Here is a 22,334-nt window from a genome sequence, read left to right as displayed (position 1 = left end):
CATGTACAGAATTCTGTACAGCAAACGCTACCCGAAACCCCACATATACGGCGTGAATGACCTTAAGAGCTTCAGTCAACGCTTGAATTTTGCAGTGGTAACATCCGGTTTGCTCTCTCAGAGCTGAGCACATTTGTCGAGAAGGATCGAGCAGAAAAAAATAAACGACTTGGCAGGGATTCGAACTCAAGGCCTCGGGGCCTCGAAATGTCGGGGCCGATGTCTTAACCGCTAGGCCACTTCACCAGTGTTTTCAAAGATAAAAAAATTGATAATTTTATATCATTCTACGCTTGAATTACCATTCATGCGTTGCAAAAACGTAAAATTTGCTATTAAAATTTGCCTTTATTTGCAAACATGTTTCACAGAATCGCAGTACATGTTTACACCGTCATGCTACACGACATTCGCGCCATGCAAATAGCTGCGATATCTCTATTTACAACATGCAAGAAAAATGACAAGAACAGCAATTGAATCTCTCCAAAGCTCTGTGCAGTTGAAAACAGACACCTAAGAAAAAGTTATACATGTATTCACTTCTGAACAATGGGCGGATAGAGATGTAAATCATGCTGCATCAAGAATAACATAACATGAATTCATTATATCAATGTTTTTCCTTTTTTTCTCGATTGGCGCAGTAGCCCAGTGGTTAGGACATAAGACACGAAGTCTCGAGGTCGAGAGTTCGATTCTTCGCCGGGGCGTTCATTTTTTCCCCTTGATCTCTCTTGAAGATAAAATATGATCAGTCTTGAGAGAGCAAACCGGATGTTATCCCTGCAAAATTCAAGGTTGACTGAAGCTCCCAAGGTCATACACGCCGTATAGGTGGGGTTTCGGGTAGCGTTTGCTGTACATAATTTTGTACATGATTGTATCCCTATTTTTCAACCTCGTAGCCCCGGAAAGTCATAAATAGACCACAGCTTTAATAGGAGAAGACGAAAAGAAGCTGTATGCTTTTAACTTAGTGAGTTATTGCCCTGAGGTATCTCTGGTAGGCTACAACGTTTGAAGCTGATGGGATTGTGGACTTTTAACTTAGTGAGTTATTGCCCTGAGGTATCTCTGGTACAACGTTTGGGCCTGATGGGATTGTTGACTTTTCTCTGTTCTCCTGGCTGTGCTTTTGACCTCTGTGAAGGCTTGGAACGTACTTTCCGCTGGTAGTCATTCCTCCATTTTGTCGTCACTAGTAACACGTTCGTGTGCATCTTGTCTTGGTGGAACAGTCTTGGTCAATCAGACATGGAACAGTCTTGGTCAAACAGACATGGAACAGTCTTGGCCAAACAGACATGGAACAGTCTTGGTCATACAGACATGGAACAGTCTTCGTCAAGCAGACATGGAACAGTCTTGGCCAAACAGACATGGAACAGTCTTGGTCAAACAGACATGGAACAATCTTGGTCAAACAGACACGGAACAGTCTTGGTCAAACAGACATGGAACAGTCTCGGTCAAACAGACATGGAACAGTCTTGGTCAAACAGACATTGAACTAGAGAGGTGGAGAACTTTTTATTGCAACTCAGACACAGGCACTCGTCACGATCGGGTCGGGATCAAAGTGGGCGGGGCCTGTGCGCTCTCAAGACTACTACTATTACAAGTATAAACCATAAGAAATGACGTCCATCACAAGTGACAGCCAAGACATAGGCCCCGCCCACCTCGTGACGAGTGCCTGTGCTCAGAGACATCAGGCAGCAGCATGGTATTGGTAACACTAGCCGCGCCCCCCCCCCCCCCCCCCTCAGACAGAAGGTGGGCACAGCTTGGGTGAAATCTGAAGTCTTCTGCCCCCATCTGAAGTCTTTTGCCCCCATCAGAAGTCTTCTGCCCCCATCTGAAGTCTTCTGCCCCCATCTGAAGTCTTCTGCCCCCATCTGAAGTTCTTTGGGCCAGCCACTTTCTGTGTAGCACATTAGAACAAGAAGACGCTGCTACGAGGTATGATCCGAACAAAAAATGATCAAACCGCGATTGTACAAGTCTCAGGCCACTGATCATAAAAAGTAATGTATCATTTGAAAGGCCAACCATTTAACTAGTATACCTCTACGAGATGACGTCATTAGGTTAGTACGTCATAAATGACGAGGTTTTAAAATACGTCATTTTTTGGTTGTGCTTCAAAACGGGGTCTTTTGTCATGATGAAAATCTTCACTTCTTTGAAAGAGTGTAGCCGGGTGATGGTACAACGAAAATGTCTACAAAGCTGAAGAACATTACATGAATCAAAGCTGTTCCATATTCTACAATCTTACAAAAGAAAAGGGAAATCAAAACTGGGGAAAAGGGGAATAACTCTGACAAGCCAAAAAAACTTCCGACGAGTGCTTCAAACGAGAATAATGTAGCTGCTGTGTCAAAATTAAGAACTAAGATTAAAAAGTGTACATGCTAGTATAAAGTGCAAAACCTAAAATTTCATATGGAACAGTCCAGAGAATTCTACTCAATGATCTTCTGCTTCAAAAGCTGGCCGCAAAATGGGTGCCTCATTAGCTGAAAGGGGAACGGAAAGAGCATCAGGGTCCTCTTGCACGCGATCTGCTCAACCGTTGTGAACCCAGTAGACCCAAATTTGTAGTTACTGTAGTCACTGATAATGAGACTTTGGTTTCCTTCCACTTTAGTGCCAAAGAACGCAGAAACAAAGCGTGTCTAGACCAAAATGACGAGATGCATCACGTTTGTAAGCGATGTTTTCAAAACAGAAACAGGGCTTTTCGCTGTATTTTTCGACTACGAAGATCCCGTTGCTGTCGATATTCTGTCTACTAACAGTACCGTCATTGTCACGTACCCTGTAAAAACCGTTTTACCCAAACTTATTTACGAGTTTAGCAGTGAGCGACCAAACTGCGAAACCCAGACTGCCCTTCCCCTTCATGAAAATGTCAGTCTACACAAAAGGGCTGTAACTCCATTCCTAAAAGACCAAATGATCCCGTTTTTGCCTCACACATTCTTCAGACCTTGTGATTTCTGGTTTACACCCTCTTTGAAAATCAGACTTTTTGCCAACAAGTTTCACTGCACCCAGGACCTCAAAAAAGCCGTCAAATTAGAGCTCAAACGCAACCCCAAATAAGGCCGCCTTAAGGCCTCTTCTGATTGGCTTAGGCACTTGTGACTTTGCATCGATGTAGGAGGAGAGTAGTTCTAATATCTCCTGTGTTTTGAGCCAGATATATATGCCAAACAGTTTCTGCGAAAATCACATTTGATCATTTTGTTTGGATCATACCTCGTATAACAGCAACCAGCGATCGTTTCAAACTGAAGCTAAATTAACAGACAAACATGCCAGGCCTGTTGTGATCGCTAGCTCTGGCAGATAGACGTGCCAGGCATTTCCTAGGTTCCTTGGCTACATTATAATTATATCTGCAATACATAATTATATAGTATATATATATATATATATGACAGGGACCCCCGGCTATAATCCGTCACAGGTCTGTCTCACATGTGTGTGTGTGTGTGTGTGTGTGTGTGTGTGTGTCACTCTGTGTGTGCGTGTGTGTGTGTGTGTGTGTGTGGATAGATTGTGGGTGTGTTAAGTCAGATCTATGGGCCGGAGGGCGGACATGCTGTTGCGTGTCAGATTGCGTCAGCGACCATGAGATGTTCCCCTGAGTTGATTAAGCCCTGTAATGCTGGCGCTAATAGCGCGTTAAGCCAGCAGCCTGCACGCTGGGATGAGCGAGAGTCGAGTGCTATGTTCATTAAGCCTCGCGTAATGAAGCGACAAGCCCGCGAAGGCCTCGCTGCATGCCTGCCCCGCGGAGGTCCCCCATAACGTCGTTTCCTCCCGTTGAATGCAGTGGGGGGAGGGACTGCACGTTAATTACTGCCCCTGGTGGCCCCGAGAGGTCACGGCGCCGACAGACGACTGACGTGACGTCACAGTATATCAGTGCGCGTGACGTCTGCAAACACACAGGGCTCCTCCTTGTGTGTTTTACGCCGTTACTAATCATGGCGTGCGACAAAGCGCCGTGTCAGCGCTGTCCTGCTCCATGACACGCCTGAGTGCACGCCGAGCTGTGAGCCAGTTACGGTCCGTTTTGTCAGGTCGTGCACTGTTGCTTTTTAAAATATTCAACTGCGAGCGAAAGCGAGCTTTTCAATATTTGTAAAAGCAACGAGTGTAAATCTGGTACGATACAGCAAGCCATGTAGTATTCTGTTTATCCTACATACTTTATACTTCGGTGTATTTTACTCAAAATGTACCGCAGTCGAGGCGTCCAAATTCAAGACGCTGCTTTTGGAACCTTGATCTATTCCAAAGCCTCTTGCAATCTTTCACGTCAAAGCAAAGAAACGTCACTTTAGAAAGTGTAGTGTGACGTGTTAGTTCTAAAAACTCTTCATGGGCAAACAGCAAACGCAGAAGTGTTTTCATAATGACGTTTGTCTCGATGACTTTGGCATCATAAGCAGTGGAAAAGCAGGTTACTGCCAGACTAGTTTGACACGACCTCATTTACATGATATACACACGTGTGGTTTGAACAATACTGAGGGGTGTTGCTAGACATTTTCATGTTGGGACATTTGGCCGAAACTGTCAGAAAGCTTTAGGACATCTTGGAACATTTTCGGCTATTATTTTGGCTCATACAAACTCACCGCAACATTGAAGCACTAGACTCAAGAGGGGAACACTAATACATACAATCATTGTCTTAGGAACACAGATTACAGGGGCGGAGCAGTTAAGCCAGAGGGGGGGGGGGGGGTACAACCTGGGGTCCAGGGTCCCGTTGGGGGGTCTGGGGGGCAAAGCCTCCCTGAAGCTGAAGAATGTTAGCTATTTTATAAACAATTTGTGGCTTATCCTTGATTTTAAACATGATCAACTGGTGTCAGCAGCCACTCATTATTTCTTTTGGTTTAAGCGTGTTTTTATTAATTTCTTGTATACATGTTATATACAGTAACAACATTAAGAACGTTAACAAGCAGACTTCTTATGGACACGTTCTAAAACTGATAATCAATACACATTCTGATAACAAGACATGGCGAACAAGTGATAACATCAACCCTTTTCTTTCAAAATATTTCATAATATTTTATACAAATAAAGAGAGAGAGAGACAGAGACAGAGAGAGAGAGAGAGAGAGAGAGAGAGAGAGAGAGAGAGAGAGAGAGAGAGAGAGAGAGAGAGAGAGAGAGAGAGAGAGAGAGAAATGCTTTGCTACATCTATTGCTGTCACTGTTAACATAATATCAGCCGAAGCGATCTGTTGACATAACGTAATCTTGTACAGCAGAAAATATTTTCGTCTTCAAAGATATAGTTAAATCAGTATTTCCAAACAAAAGTGTTTTGCAATCCTTTTAACGTTAGTATTAAATAATGGCAATTTATCTTCACTGATACCTGCTCCCGACATCATATAGTATGGTTAGAAGGAAGACATGTCGCATACTGTGACAATTAAACAATTAACTCTTCCCCCGGTTTTACAGTCATAAATTATTTTTTTTTGGGGGGGGGGGGGCAGCCGGGGGGGGGGGGGGCAGCCGGGGGGGGGGGGGGGTGGCCGGAACCCCTGTAACACCCTCTAATCCGCCCCTGGATTATATGTTGCTTACTGCAACTGAAACAATCAGCTTTGCTGATTTAACTACATCAGACACCAGTTCTCTGAAACTTTTTCAAACCTTTAACTTTAATTTCTTGAAAGTAAAACTCTTCCAATCTTGTGCTAATCTTGACAAGCCTTGGAAAACATGACTGGTAAAACACCAATAAAAAAAACGTGTAGGGTGAGCCATTTTGCTTGGAAACCACGATTTGGAGGACGCTTTTCATTCTCTGGCTCAGCAGATTTCGATTCGCGGTGACTATCTATCGTCTGCTATGTCGTCTGCTTCGATCGACTCTACAACACTACTACCACTGTCCACATTCGCGGTGTTCCTGTCATTTTGTCCAAAATCACTTACCTTGGCGAATGGTAGCAAACCTTGGCCAAATGTTTTATTTTTATTTTTTGGTTGCGACATGATGTTCACATCCAAATCGAAAGCACTGACTGACTGAGAAACTATCGCGAACCGGAAAACGCAAACGCTGAGAGTGTGGTTTCCCTTGTCCAAGTGAAACCACTCCGGCATCTATATTTTTTGGCAATGGCTTCCGTTCAAAACATTGATGTTTCGTTTTTGGTATTCGCGAAGCAAATAAACGTCAGTCAGTTGACTAAGTACATCGGCAGCAGTTTTAGCAATCAAAGCCTGACCAATACAAAAAAACTGGACAAACTTTGGCCGATTTAGGCGAATACTCTTCGGACATTTGGCCGATAGGGACATGAAAGTTTCGGCCAAAGTAAAAAAAAAATCGGCGATTGGCCGAAGGGCCGACCCAAACGACATCCTGACTACTGTTATTTCATCGAGTGGTCTCTTTTACGTATGTAGGATGAAATGCAATATGAGCACCTCTTGAAATGAAAATGTACATACGATGGCTTTGTCTGTGTCTATTCAGTCTGTGTTGTTTCCTGTGCCACGAGGAAAGTAGGGGTTGATTATGACGTCAGTACTATGTAGACTGATGTGAGGTTAGAATGGAACCGGCTCGCGGCATGCCGTGGTTGAAGGAGCAGTGTGGCCCGATAGCTCTGACTGTGAGGTTAGAATGGAACCAGCGCGGCATGGCGTGGTTGAAGGAGCAGTGTGGCCCGATAGCTCTGACTGTGAGGTTAGAATAGTAACCAGCGCGGCATGCCGTGGTTGAAGGGGCAGTGTGGTCCGATAGCTCTGACTGTGAGGTTAGAATAGTAACCAGCGCGGCATGCCGTGGTTGAAGGAGCAGTGTGGCCCGATAGCTCTGACTGTGAGGTTAGAATGGAACCGGCGCGGCATGGCGTGGTTGAAGGGGCAGTGTGGTCCGATAGCTCTGACTGTGAGGTTAGAATGGAACCAGCGCGGCATGCCGTGGTTAAAGGGGCAGTGTGGCCCGATAGCTCTGACTGTGAGGTTAGAATGGAACCAGCTTGCGGCATGCCGAGGTTGAAGGAGCAGTGTGGCCGGCGTGGCTGTGAACTGGGAACAGGACTTGCATTCCATGTTGATCTTGCATGTCTTATTTATCGAGCAATATTTGCCGTAAAGGTGAGCGCGCACGGACTATTTGCATAAAAGATTGGGACTACTTGACGGTAGAGTCGACATGCTTTGATGTGATGACTGGCGCGTCTTTCAACTCAGCGTGAGGCGTGGAGACACCGCGAGAGAGACCTGCAGCTGTGGGGTGTGTAGCTTGTTATTTCTTTGAACCTTTATAGATCACTTTTATTACACGTAATTGATCAAGCAGCAGCCGCCTGCGATGTGAGTTCAAGCTGATCCGATTAACGTTGATTGTTTCAGCAGCATGTTACGCCCTACTGGCCACTTATGACATTTTGTTTTGCCTCTGTGACATTAACACATTAATGCTGCTTGCTGACAACTGGCATATCATTGTTTCTCTTCCTTGGTAATAATGAATTCGTATACTGCTAACTGGTTACTAGCACATGCTGCTATCGGGAGGACGTCAGCCAAAATTAACTTCAGATTGAATGTTTCTCCGCTAATTTCAAGGGGTACAATTATCTTGAGGGAGAAAAGCATTTCAAGATCTTTTAACTGAAGCAGATTTGTGATGTAATTTGATCGATTTTACCCCAAATTCGATTTATTCGAAAACGCACCGATCGGTTACGTCCTTCGAATAAGAAAAGAAATATATTTTGCGTTGAAGCTAATTTCAAAGTCAAAATACCATTTCTCATCGCAAATTACAATCCAAGGGGGGAATACATGGTCCAAAGTTCGATCAGCAGCACTTTGGAGGGGAGGGGAAGGGAATAGTCAGTATAAAGTTTGTGTGAGATAAACAAAGCAAGCTGACGTCCTCCCCATGTTAACGTTTCTCTTCCATGGAAATAAGGATTTCTTACTCAGCACTGCTCACTGGTGACTAACACATGCAGCATTGCTTTTTTCCTTGGAAATAGTAATCTGTTCGTTACTCAGTACTAGCTATTCATCGGCGTAGCGTTGTTCTGTTCCTTGAAAATGATGCATCCATTGGTGGTTATTGACGAACCTTTCGTTATCCAACCAGCGTACGTATGGCGATTTCAGCACCTTTGAAATTAACAACCTGTCTGTGCTTACGGATTGTAAATGTTATCATGTCATTGTTTCAACCGCTGGGGAATAAACAGTGCACTGGTTGTTATTGACTACAGACTTCGATATCGTGGAAACAAACAGCCTGCTGCCGCTTGCCGAAGACCAGATATCGCGGTCTGACTTTGTGAGAAAGTCGCCGCCTTCAAAGACCAAGATTGTATGGAGTGAGGAGTTTTTGCTTGTCGCATGTCAGTATACTCTCAGTATGCGTAATTTGCAGGCTACATATTCAAGCAAAGTTAATTTGTTTAAGAGCAGCATTTTGAAGCCTACTTGTTGTTCAAACCGCGCACAGATCACAACTGTTCAGAAAAAGATTAGCATATCGAAGATCGCTAGGCGGCTCAAATAAAAGTGAAGCGCCAAGAGACTCGGGAAGGGTTAAAGACAGGCTTCACCTTGTTGCTTCAGTGTACAGTCTGAGATGGAGAGTCAAACCAAGTGGGCGTAAAACACTCAGTTCTTGCTGCATGGGGCATTCATCTGCGTGTTTTGTTCTGTAATCCGAATAGGGATGTATTGTTATAGGGAAGGGAACGAAGCAATGGGCAGAAATCCAATTTTCGTGCCGCGTCCACAAATTTCCATGTCAGAATGGATTAACATCAGTGGCAAGAAAACAAAAACAAGGGGGGCAAAAAGGGAAGAGAGAGAGAGAGAGAGAGAGAGAGAGAGAGAGAGAGAGAGAGAGAGAGAGAGAGAGAGAGAGAGAGAGAGAGAGAGGAGAGAGAGAGAGAGAGAGAGAGAGAGAGAGAGAGAGAGAGAGAGAGAGAGAGAGAGAGAGAGAGAGAGAGAGAGAGAGAGAGAGTTGTTGAACGTTATCCGGCGTACAGCTACAAAAGTTGTTTTTAATCTTTAGTGTTAATGGACTGTCAATGTCTTGGAGAAATTGTTCCGCATCCCCCGTAACTGTCCAGTGTGCATACATGGATGCAGAGGGAACAAAGAAACCAAGAGCTGACCGGCCCTTTTTGTTTGTTGTACAAATACTGATTTCATTGCAGTACGTGTAGTGTAGTTGGAGGCAGGTTACGATGTCTGCTGTCTGCCCTTCCCGCTCTTCTGTCAGTTAACCTTACTCGGTGTTGACTGTTGTCAAGCTGTTCAATCACCGCCGTACACCCCTCTGTTCTCAAGTCAACACTTTTCAAGAGGATCTGTTTTAGTATCGGTTGAGCCGTGACGGAAAGAAGCGTCTGTATGATCACAAATCTTCAGCGAAGGGCTGGGGGTGGGGTGGGTGTGTGTGTGTGGGGGGTGTGTGGCAGTAGTTAACAGCAGCACTGTACCCCAACGAGGACTGCCGAGGGCCGTACACAACGGGGACAAATCGCCATTCGGTGAAACTAAGCCCGGAGACAAGACACCATTTACATAACGAATTGTGTGCATCTCAGTCAGACAGCCTGGAGTCAACGGGGGTTATGATCATATCACGCGGCGCCTATCATGGCGGCTAGGTGGTGGTGGGAGGGGGGTTTGGGAGAGACGTAACGTTGTTCTACTGGTGCTGTGGTTTACTCGTGATGTTGTTTTCTGGTACGGTGTCGGTGGTTTACTGGTGCCATTGACATGTTGAAAAGTGTCGCCAGTGGATAGACGACTTGAACGATGACGTTGATTCATGTCTGCCGGCTTACTGGACTTACTCTGTACCAGCCTGCATATTGTTCGGGTTACCCAGTGCATGTTGCCCAAAGGAAGGAAATGTCGCTGTGCCTTGTCACGTGACGACAAGAAAGCAATGATCTGTGACACCTTCTCTATCTGTTTACGTCCCGCAACACAGCCAGACGGTCACGCGACGACGAGCGTAGTCTCGGTGGCGACGGGATAAGCCGAGATGTCTCCACACGTCGCTACAGCGTGGTACTCGGCGCTATTAATGACACGTCTCTGGACTCGTGAACCGCATGATCTGAAGCACTGTTTGCCGCTGTCCAGAACGACCTGAAGTTTCTCATGGGCCGAACTTTCTCATAATTATATTCTTGAACCAGCTCTCTCCCTTGGACCAGCTTTCTCCCTTTACCAGCTTTCTCATCGGCTAACGGTAACAAGTTGTGAACCTGTTGTCTCAGAAACTTCTGTGGAGCTGCTCGCGTTTAATAAGAAACAAACACATTAAAGTTTTTCTTCCAGTCTGAAAATGTACAGAGCTGCGATCATATGTGTGAGTTCAGTAAGTGTTGAGCATAATTATTTCTTTCCTTTTAAGTGTTTTGTGACTTTTTGTTGTGGATTTTGCGATTCCAGAGATAAGTTGCAAAGTGACCATGAGTCGCCGCGGTAATTATCAACATTGATTGGGTCTTTGAGAGTGAATGCTTACAGTCGTTGTCCCCGGAAACACGAATCCAAAGCCGCGATGGTTCCACACATCAAACAATAAGCCTGATTGGCTTTTACTTTGACAATCCACGTTTCACCTGAAAGCAAACCAATTCACTACCTCGATTTATTGCATCAGTGGGGAACATGAGATTTATTCCCCAGCTGGTTATGAATGAAAACTCGTGAAAATGATGACAACATTATTTGACTGACTGTCGTGTTCAGATTTGTGTCAAACAGATACTACACAAAGCTTGCTGTGTTGCAACAGGTTTACGCGAGTTGCTTTTTAAAATGCGAGCGAAAGCGACGAAAACGCCGAGAAGTTAGAGGGCTGTTTGTTTGAAATAAAATGAAACCGGAAAGACACGATCGGGTTTATAACACGAGGGTTTACAATCATCGTAAACAACATTAAAAAGAATGATTCCTCGGGTTGACTTTTGATTGCACGGAGTGGGGCCCGCCATGTTGACTTGAGGTGACTACCAGCAGACACACCGCAGTGAAGGCCCCGAGGGATATTTCGGGAAGCTGTGATTTGTTGTTCCCAGACCCAGACTTTATGCTTTGCGGAAAGGATATTTCATCTAGACCTATGCCGCTAGGGAGGGACAATCTTCAAAGGGGGTGTGTCAACTGCATATTATCATTAATACAAACTGGATGTGTCATCTGCATATCATCAATACAAACTGGATGTGTCATCTGCATATTATCATTAATACAAACTGGATGTGTCATCTGCATATCATCAATACAAACTGGATGTGTCATCTGCATATCATCAATACAAACTGGATGTTTGACGGCTGCATAGAGTAGGGGCAATAATCGAGGCTGCGGGACACGGTATGTGCTTGTTGTGCTCGTCATGTGCTTGTTGTGCTCGTCGTGTGCTTGTTGTGCTCGTCGTGTGCTTGTTGTGCTCGTCATGTGCTTGTTGTGCTCGTCGTGTGCTTGTTGTGCTCGTTGTGTGCTTTTTGTGCTCGTCGTGTGCTTGTTGTGCTCGTCGTGTGCTTGTTGTGCTCGTCATGTGCTTGTTGTGCTCGTCGTGTGCTTGTTGTGCTCGTTGTGTGCTTTTTGTGCTCGTCGTGTGCTTGTTGTGCTCGTCGTGTGCTTGTTGTGCTCGTCGTGTGCTTGTTGTGCTCGTCGTGTGCTTGTTGTGCTCGTCGTGTGCTTGTTGTGCTCGTCGTGTGCTTGTTATGCTCCTTGTTGTGCTTGTCATGTGTTTGTTGTGCTCGTCATGTGCTTGTTGTGCTCGTCATGTGCTTGTTGTGCTCGTCATGTGCTTGTTGTGCTCGTCATGTGCTTGTTGTGCTCGTCGTGTGCTTGTTGTGCTCGTCATGTGCTTGTTGTGCTCGTCGTGTGCTTGTTGTGCTCGTTGTGTGCTTTTTGTGCTCGTCGTGTGCTTGTTGTGCTCGTCGTGTGCTTGTTGTGCTCGTCATGTGCTTGTTGTGCTCGTCGTGTGCTTGTTGTGCTCGTTGTGTGCTTTTTGTGCTCGTCGTGTGCTTGTTGTGCTCGTCGTGTGCTTGTTGTGCTCGTCGTGTGCTTGTTGTGCTCGTCGTGTGCTTGTTGTGCTCGTCGTGTGCTTGTTGTGCTCGTCGTGTGCTTGTTATGCTCCTTGTTGTGCTTGTCATGTGTTTGTTGTGCTCGTCATGTGCTTGTTGTGCTCGTCATGTGCTTGTTGTGCTCGTCATGTGCTTGTTGTGCTCGTCGTGTGCTTGTTGTGCTCGTCGTGTGCTTGTTGTGCTCGTCATGTGCTTGTTGTGCTCGTCGTGTGCTTGTTTCATGGCTGTTCATCGGGTCACAGGGAACAAGTTCTCTCCCTCGAAGACATTCTTGCACGACGAGCCCAATTTATATACATGTACTACTTGTATCGACGGCAGACCTGCGCTGTGGGGTGTGATGCAGAATTATGCAGGCGGAAGGGGTGAGGGGGGGGGGGGGGGGGGGGGGGGGGGGGGTGGGGAGTAGCGCACGTGCTATCTCGTGCAACCTGTGCGCTATTGATCCTTGCCAAGCTTTTTCCCTTCGCTAAAGCAACATATGGGGGGGGGGGGGGGGGGGGGGGGAGGTCCACACGGAAGGAAAAAATAGAAATAAGAACAACAGAAGCAATTCGTGGATTTCAATTTCCAACACTTGCTCTTCGTGTCTTAAAGGAAAAAAAAGTAGGGTTGGGGTGTGGGGTGTTTGAGGGAGGGTAGCATGGGAGGGGGGGGGGTTGAGGGGTGGGGTGTGGGTGGGTGGAGAAGCGATCGACGACAGGGACTAAAAAAGTGAAAAATGAAACGTGAAGAACAGAATCAATCCATGGATTTCAATTTCTGACACTTGCGGACTTTGCGAAGCCGTTGCGTGGTGAGTTTTTGCCGTTTTGATTAGCGAACGTGACGCCGGATGGTTGCCTTGACGACAGAGATAGCCTTCTCCTTCCCCCGGCCGTTCTTACCTCCCTTTTTACTTAGCGCATGACGTACGTTGTCGTGACGACGTCACAGAATGGAATGTGCGTCACCACTCCAACTTTCGATTGCCGTTCAACCATGATAGCACTTTTCTTTCCCTTGCTGACTTCAAGCCATTTTTTTGTATTAACGAGGCGATGGGTGGGGGAGGGGGGGGATCTTATTGTAGGCTAATTGTTGGGATGGGTTGTAGGGGGGGGGGGAGATGGGTGTGGAGGTGGAATGTGCTCACCGAGGTAGGCGTTGACGTCGGTGTGGTGGATCTGATGACTGACCAACACTGAAGGAACAGACCGTCGGAAGCTCTGACCAGTGAAGGTCAGGGTCGGCACGATGGGGGCAGTGGACTGGCGGTGTTAGGACACGACTGACCAGATGATAATTATGGACGTCGGTTGGTGGTGGTGGTGCCGGTGGGTGGTGGTGGCGGTGGTGGGTGGTGGAGGTGCCGGTAGTGGTGGTGCTGGTGGTTGGTGCCGGTGGGTGGGTGGTGGTGCCGGTGGGTGGATGATCGTGCCGGTGGGTGGATGGTGGTGCCGGTGGGTGGATGGTGGTGGTACCGGTGGGTGGATGGTGATGCCGGTGGGTGGATGGTGATACCGGTGGGTGGATAGTGGTGCTGGTGGGTGGCGCGGTGACTCAGCACTGAAGACAGCCCGCGGAATGTTGACTGTAGCCTGCTAATGACGGCCGTAAAACGCTCACCACCGTTCGCTGCTGTCAACGTTTTATGCCCCCCTGCTTCTTCCGCCCCTCTCCCCCGAGCCATAGCGCACTGCGAAGTACTGTAGGTGGTAAACACATGGTGGCTGAGTTGGAGGCTTACTACCTGTTTCTCCAATAAAACCCAACAGCCCTGAAACGTAACACTTGAGCCAAAAAATCCACTGCAATAAAAAGAGTGTTACAGTAGAGGCAAAATTATGCTGTGCGGGTATGTGTTCTCAGAGAGAGAGAGAGAGAGAGAGAGAGAGAGAGAGACAGACAGACAGACAGACAGACAGAGAGACAGAGAGACAGAGAGACAGAGAGACAGAGACAGAGAGATGGTAAAGCACTAAGAACCATGACGAGAGTTGATGAAGGTTACAGTCAGCGGAGGTTGTGTTTTTACCTCTCCGCTCGATGTCTATTTTATGGCCTCTCAGCCTCTCGGTGCTGTGATGGTGCCCGAGAGTGGTGAGAGCATGCCTGGTCTCTGAGGGGGGGGGGGGGGGGGGGGGGCTCGCTCTGCACCTTGCGTCGTCTCTGCTTTGTCCATCTCACGGCAGGCAACGTTTAGGTGTGTGTGTTCCAGCAGACAGGTACATTGTCAGGCAGCGTTTGGGTGTGTGTGTGTGTGTGTTCCAGCAGACAGGCAGATACATACATGTACATTGTCGGTCGTCCGAACCGCTGGGCTGATTTCACTACAGCGCCGCTGATGAAATGTACGACTTTGCCCTGTAGTCTTCCCGACAGCTGTACTAGGTTTGTCGTGGTATTGCCGGAGCAAGACAGTCAACTTACAACTCTTCGTGTTGCGTACCAGACATCACATTCACATACCTGTCGCCAGCATACAACGAAATAACGGGTGTGATTGTCCTGATTTGTAAACCGGGAGGTGATTTACAAGGTGAGACTCTATTGTCGGTTTTAGTTCTGTGTCTTAAACTCAATCATTGCGTGGTCTTCCTTGGATTCACCATGTCCTTTGCTGACCGGCCTCTCATAAAGCCAATGAAGGGGACGTCATGGGAAATGGAACGTATTCGGCGGTCGTTTTGTGAGGTGAAGATTTCTAGTTGTGTCAGTGCTTGTTGCTCTGTGACATTGTATTGGGTCTTACCTCTCTTAGTGTAATTAGTAACTGTTGTTACCACCGTGTGCGTCCTGAACGATGATCTCCCTTTTTTGTAAGACCGCCGAGCACTACGTTTAGAAAATGAAGATCGTTTGCCTGGTTGGTCATACCATAATTTGGACCCCAAAGGCAAAAATGATTAGCATTTAGGGAAACTTTAAACTTTTTGTACGCGTTAAAAATCCATTAACCTCGTCGCACAGTCACTGCGAGTCGTGACGATGTTATACTTTATTCTGTTCTCTGTGATGAATGATTTCGAGTGGCGGAGGCGCCCCTGGCAAGGGCGGTAAGCACGGTGGGTCTGAGGGCTGGCACGCCATTGTTTATTTTGACTAATTACCTCGCTGCCGCTTTGTGAAACGTTGAGAGCTGTAAGAAATGCTGTGTATTTGAGGCCGACATAGCGATAGGTTTGAAGATGAGCTATCACGTTCAGCAATGTACACGCGTCACACCAATGCATTCAAATAGCAACGGTGTCAGTGTCCCAACCGTCATCCCCGGCGCGTGCACCCGTCATGCGCACGATAAAGATCCCGAGATCACAGGGAAAGTTTCAGGGCTTGGAATACACGAACGCTCATAATTATGCAAGGGGAAAAACAGCTTGGAAAGCGCCGTTCTATCATGACGGCATTTATCCACGGCGGGGATGTAGCTCAGTCGGTAGCGCGCTGGATTTGTATCCAGTTGGCCGCTGTCAGCGTGAGTTCGTCCCCACGTTCGGCGAGAGATTTATTTCTCAGAGTCAACTTTGTGTGCAGACTCGGTGTCTGAACATCCCCGTGTGTACACGCAAGCACAAGACCAAGTGCGCACGAAAAAGATCCTGTAATCCATGTCAGAGTTCGGTGGGTTATAGAAACACGAAAATACAGTTTTTCACACATGTCAAGCTCTGTTTCACTGCATATCTGGGTCAGGTTCTGTCATATGAGCGTGACAGTTTTAAGAAGCACCAGAGTTCAAACGAATACATTTAAATGTGACGGGGAGCATGGGGTTCTCTTCGGGTATATATTTCATGCTTTTCGTCTTAATCTGTGAATTGTTACGTGTACAGTGCTCTCAAACCGACCGCGAAAGCTGGAAAGAAGTCATTTTATCAGAAGATCGTACAAATCGTACTGGAAATCTGTTTATCTTTAGCACAAAATGAATTGTTTTGATTTTGTTCAAATAATGATAATTCAAACAAGTCGCGTAAGGCGAAATTACAACATTTAGTCAATGTTTCGAACTCACAGAATGAAACTGAACGCACTGCATTTTTTCACCAAGACAATAATAATAATAATAAAGATAGCTTATATAGCGCCGCTTCACAAATTTAACTATGCTCTTAGCGCTGTACATCGAGATATAACAATTTCAATAATATAAATACAAAGATGATATTATCATGATACACATTTACAAATATCACTCACGTGCATACATCCTCGTGCACACCACGCGCATACACACTCCCACTCATTAGCAAGTGCTTCCATCCCCCTGCCACTGAGATGTTCATATACCCCCCTGGACTGCTCACTAACGTCAACAATACAGCTTCGTCAACCCCCGCGGAAAGAAATTCGCTTACTTTTCACGTGCAAAACGAAGTGAAATTGACGAGCTTGTATAGCACAGTAGGGTATTGCGCTGAGCAGGAAAGCACGCTTTTCTGTATTTTAAAAAACCCATTTTGAGCTTGTTTTTAATACTAACATATTATATCCCTATGTTTTTTTTAATAAGATGAAATCATTTTTGGATCGACTTCTGTAATTTTAATCGTAGTACGAATGAACCTTTTTTCGTTAATTGTGACCACATTTTAAGAGTAAACATGACATATATAGTTATATATATTTTTAGATTCATAATTTGATAAAAAATACGATGTAATCAATTTAAAGTCTGTTTGCGAAAATTCAATTTTTATGACAAATTCAATGAGCAAACTCATAAATTAGTTTTTTCAAGCTGAAATTCAATACCGAAGTCTGGGCTTCGTCGAAGATTACCAAAATTTCAACCAATTTCGTTGAAAAATGAGAGCGTGACAATGCCGCCTCAACTTTTACAAAAAGCCGGATATGACGTCCTCAAAGATGTTTAATAAAAAAAATTAAAAACGTGCGTGGGGATATCATACTCGGGAACTCTCATGTGAAGCTTCATGAAGATCGGTCCAGTGGTTTTCTCTGAATCGCTGTACACACACACACACACACACACACACACACACACACACACACACACACACACACACACACACACACACACACACACACACACACCATACATACTTACATATATATATACACCACGACCCTCATCTCGATTCCCCCTCTATGTTAAAACATTTAGTCAAAACTTGACTAAATGTAAAAACCAACAACATATCCACCTCCTGTCGTATTGTATCTGTCCAAATACACGGGCAATATTTTGAGTACGAGTGAAGTGAGCGAGCAAATTGTAACCCGGTGTCACGAACTGAAAACTCTGCCTGAACAATCCCTCTCAATGCGGTCAATGCGCATGCGCTAACATGGGGAGATTAATCAGGTCGTGAACACCCTAACTCTAATCCTAACCCTAATCCTAACCCTAACCCTAACCCATGGTTCGTTCGGCCAAGGGTTGCATTTTTTAAGTCCAAGATTGGCGCATGCGCATTGACCGCAATGAGAGGGATTGTTCAGCAGAGGTTTCAGTTCGTGACACCGGCAGGGAGACACGTCCAGCCCCGTTGAAGGCACGGGGGTTAGACAGCCATGCCTGCCTCGTGTGACGACAGAGGGAGACCACGTGCAACTGTTTAGAGACAGACGAGACATTGCCTTTCATTTGTTTTCTTCAATCTGTGTTGCAGGCACCGCGCGTGACGTCACACCAATGACGTACATCAGCAGCCCTACCAGCTTGACGTGAAGCGAGCTGACGTCAGACGAGGTCAGGGACGTGACGTGGCGTGACGTACGATGCTGGTGACTGATGGGCATGAAGCGATTCAGCGCGCCGCCCGCCCTCTACCCCCAGTCTGTTTCGCCCCCCGTCCCCACCCACCCCTCTGGCCCAGCCCCTACCATCTGCCCCGCCCCTCCCGTCACTAGCACGTCTGTGTCTGGGATGGGGCACACACACCACCATCACCACCACCAGCATCACCACCACCATCCCCAACAACAGCAGCAACAGCAACAGCATCCTCACGACCCGAGCGGGAAGCGCGTCAAGACGGACCCCAGCCTGGAGTGGCTGCTGGCGCACGAGGCAGAGAGTGACGTCACGGTCAGCGTCAACTCGGGGCAGCTGGTGTTCGCGGCGCACCGCGTGGTGCTGGCGGTCAAGAGCGAGGTGCTGGCCGAGTCCCTGGCTCACCTCCTCCAGGACAGCGGTCAGGGCGAAGGTCACGTGACGGGGGACCGGCCCGTGCTGCACGTGGAGGAGGAGGGGGAGTGTTGCGAGGTTTTCTCGCGCTTCCTCTACTTTCTGTACAGCGGCGCGGTGTGGCTGCACCAGGACTACGTCTTGCCGCTCTACCGCCTGGCGCGCAAGTACAAAGTGACGTCACTCTCCGCGCACTGCCACAACTACGTGCTGCAGGTGCTCGCCAAGTCGTGCACCTCCACCTCCTCTCACTCCTCCCGCTCAAACCAGCACCACCACCACCACAACAACCACAACAATAACAACAATAACAATAACAACAACCGGGACAGTTGTAACGTGAACCACAACCACAGCCCCCCAGGCAGCGCGCTGAGCTCCCCTAACGGCAACTCCCCGCCCTACACAGGCAGCGGCTTCTCGCTGGACACGGTGTGCGAGCTGTACGAGGCGGGAGAGTACGAGGGCGACATCCAGCGCACGGCCTACCGCCTGCTGTGCTGCCAGTTCCCGCAGCTGGTCCGCTCCCCCCGCTGGCAACGCTGCCAGGTCAGCACGGTGTGCAGTCTGCTGGCGTCCGACGCGGTCGGCGTGGAGGAGAACGTGGTGCTGGTGGCCGCCACGGACTTCATGAAGCGAACCCAGCTAGCCGACAAGAAGCAGATCGAGAACATCCTCTCCCTCATCCGCTACCCGCGACTCCCGCGCCGCGTGCTCTACCACCTGCACAAGAACGGATCCTTCACCAACTTCCCGCGCGTGCAGGAGCTCATGCTCGGCGCCATCAAGTTCCACGCCTTCCGCGACCTGCCCGAGTCACGTGATGACTTCACCGGCCCCCAGTTCCGGCCCCGTGTCGCCAACAACCCTCCCTCTCCCTCCCGGCGTGCCTCCATGCACCTGGCCACCGTCACCGACCTCGACACCTTCCCCCCCACCCAGTCCCCCGTCTTACCGAACACGGCGTTCTCCCTGGAACCAGCGCTACCCGTCACGGTGACCAGGTCAAGACAGTCCCAGGTCTGACGTCAGTGTCAGAAAATCCCGGGTGTGACGTCAGTGTCAGACAGTCCCGGGTGTGACGTCATTGTCAGACAATTCAAGGTGTGACGCTAGCACTGACGTTTCTCGTGGGTCAAAGCACATGATGATTGTGACGCACTGTGGGCAGAGTATCGGCTCGTACAGTACGTGGGAAGTGGCAGTTCTTGCTCTTTACGTGTGAAGTGGCAGTTCTTGCTCTTTACGTGTAAAGTGAAGTGGCAGTTCTTGCTCTTTACGTGTGACGTGTCAGTTCTTGTTCTTTACGTGTGAAGTGGCAGTTCTTGCTCTTTACGTGTGAAGTGACAGTTCTTGTTCTTTTGGTGTGAGAAGATGGGATACGTCTAACACTCTGCACGAAGTGACAGTTTTGACATTTATTTGCGTGGAGTGAGAGGCCTGAAACATGTAATATACGAGGTATGATCCAAATAAAATGATCAAACCGCGATTATACAAGTCTCAGGCCACTGATCATAAAAAGTAATGTATCATTTGAAAGGCCAACCATTTAACTAGTATACCTCTAAAAGATGACGTCATTAGGTTACTACGTCATAAATGACGAGGGTTTAAAATACGTCATTTTTGGGTTGTGCTTCAAAACGGGGTCTTTTGTCAAGCGCCATAAAAATCTTCACTTCTTTGAAAGAGTGTAGCCGGGTGATGGTACAAAGAAAATGTCTACAAAGCTGAAGAACGTTACATGAATCAAAGCTGTTCCATATTCTACAATTTTACAAAAGAAAAGGGAAATCAAAACTGGGGAAAAGGGGAATAACTCTGAAAAGCCAAAAAAACATCCGACGAGTGCTTCAAACGAGAATAATGTAGCTGCTGTGTCAAAATTTAAGAACTAAGATTAAAACGTGTACATGCGAGTATAAAGTGCAAAACCTAAACTTTCATATGGAACAGTCCAGAGCTGAAAGGGGAACGGAAAGAACATCAGGGTCTTCTTGCACGCGATCTGCTCAACCGTTATGAACCCAGTTGACCCGAATTTGTTGTTGCTGTAGTAACTGATAACGAGACTTTGGTTTCCTTCTACTTTAGTGCCAGAGAACGCAGAAACAATTAAGCGTGTCTAGACCAAAATGACGAGATGCATCACGTTTGTAAGCGAGGCTTACAAAGCAGAACCAAGGCTTTTCGCTATATTTTTCGACCACGAAGGTCCCGTTGCTGTCGATATTCTGTCTACTAACAGTACCGTCATTGTCACGTACCATGTAGAAACCTTTTTACCCAAAGTTACTTCCGAGTTTAGCAGTGAGCGACCAAACTGCGAAACCAAGACTGCCCTTCTCCTTCATGAACATGTCAGCCTCCACAAAAGAAGGGCTGTAAATCCATTCCTAAAAGACCAAATGATCCCATTTTTGCCTCACACATTCTTCAGACCTGATTACACCCCTTGTGATTTCTGGTTAATACCCTCTTTGAAAATCAGACTTTTTGCCAACAAGTTTCACTGCACCCAGGACCTAAACAGAGCCGTCAAATTAGAGCTCAAACGCAACCCCAAATAAGGCCGCCTTAAGGCCTCTTCTGATTGGCTTAGGCACTTGTGACTTTGCATCGATGTAGGAGGAGAGTAGTTCTAATAACCCCTGTATTTTGAGCCAGATACGCCAAACAGTTTCTGCAAAAATCACATTTGATCATTTTGTTTGGATCATACCTCGTATTATACGAACGGAGATTTTGACATGTGTTTTGCTGAGTGACGGTTCTGTCAGGCTTTGTACCGACATAGAGTGTGAGAAGCTTAGGTTCTGACGGATTTTTGTTTGTCTGACAAAGGTTATAAATATGACTGCGTCATTGCCATACATTGACGAGTGTATGTTGTCCGACACGACTGCCAGTGACACGAGGACAGTGTTGGTGAGGTGTGACAGTGACTGTAAGGCCTCGTGGGGAGGCATGGTGACTGGGAGGCATGGCGACACGGGACTATTGTGTGAAACCTCACTGAATGGACGTTTAGTTCGGACATCATAGAGACACGTCCAGGTCAAGATCATTGAGACACGTCAAGGTCAGTTATGGTAGAAACATGTCAAGGTCAATGTTCATCTATATTTGTCAAGGTCATAGAGACATGTCAAGTTCGGTTGTCATAGAAAAACGTCAAGAATGAGAGAGAGAGAGAGAGAGAGAGAGAGAGAGAGAGAGAGAGAGAGAGAGAGAGAGAGAGAGAGAGAGAGAGAGAGAGACTGAAACTGAAACTGAACTTTATTACCAAAGAGAGAGAGAGAGAGAGAGAGAGAGAGAGAGAGAGAGAGAGAGAGAGAGAGAAACTGAAACTGAAACTGAAACTGAACTTTATTACCAAAGGAGAGAGAGAGAGAGAGAGAGAGAGAGAGAGAGAGAGAGAGAGAGAGAGAGAGAGAGAGAGAGAGAGAGAGAGAGAGAGAGAGAGAGAGAGAGAGACTATGCATGTGGATGATAATGTGGTTGCTTACAGTGATACTGTGCCAAGCGGTTAGTGCTCACAATATTGACATGAGTAATGCACGTAGTACTGATTGTCAGTCATTGACAGGCATTTAGACAGGTCACACACCTCAGTTGGCCTACTCTGGTTGCTAAGGACGCCATGACAGTCGTGATTACCATGGTGACAGTCGTTGCTGTGAGGAAGGTTGTTGTTTATCTCTTGTTGATCCTCGTTACAGCTTAAGGAACATATCTTTGTTTTGCTTTGTTATCGTGTTACCGTGTTCATGCGATATGTTCGCCATTGTGATGTGAGAGAGAAGTCATGCTGTATGTTTTGCATTGTAATGTTAGTGTACATGAGTTATGTTCACTGTGTCATGTGTGAGAGAGAAGTCATGCTGCATGTTTTGCATTGTTAGTGTACATGAGTTATGCCCGTTGTGTGATGTGGCTTTGTGAGAAGTCATACGCAATGTTAGTGCTGTTTGTATATTTTGATCATCAGAATAATTTCACTGTGTGTGACAGAGCAGAAAAGCCAAGAACAATGAGAACACACGGCACTTGTTGCC

The 22,334-nt window shown here is 46.9% G+C and overlaps 1 protein-coding gene across 1 annotated transcript in view; it reads left to right on the top strand.

The window, feature by feature from the left end:
* LOC138959808 (BTB/POZ domain-containing protein 17-like) overlaps positions 1-21,552 on the top strand; it is a 31,301-nt gene extending 9,749 nt beyond the window's left edge. The window contains exon 2 of the mRNA XM_070331429.1: positions 17,756-21,552. Within this exon, the coding sequence (XP_070187530.1) occupies positions 17,878-19,299 (1,422 nt within the window). The 5' untranslated portion in view covers positions 17,756-17,877 and the 3' untranslated portion in view covers positions 19,300-21,552. The remainder of the gene's footprint in view (positions 1-17,755) is intronic.
* Positions 21,553-22,334: the final 782 nt, after the last annotated feature.

Source organism: Littorina saxatilis, linkage group LG2, assembly GCF_037325665.1.
Source record: "Littorina saxatilis isolate snail1 linkage group LG2, US_GU_Lsax_2.0, whole genome shotgun sequence".
NCBI classification, from domain to species: Eukaryota; Metazoa; Mollusca; class Gastropoda; order Littorinimorpha; family Littorinidae; genus Littorina; species Littorina saxatilis.
This window is presented reverse-complemented; position numbering and strand designations above follow the sequence as displayed.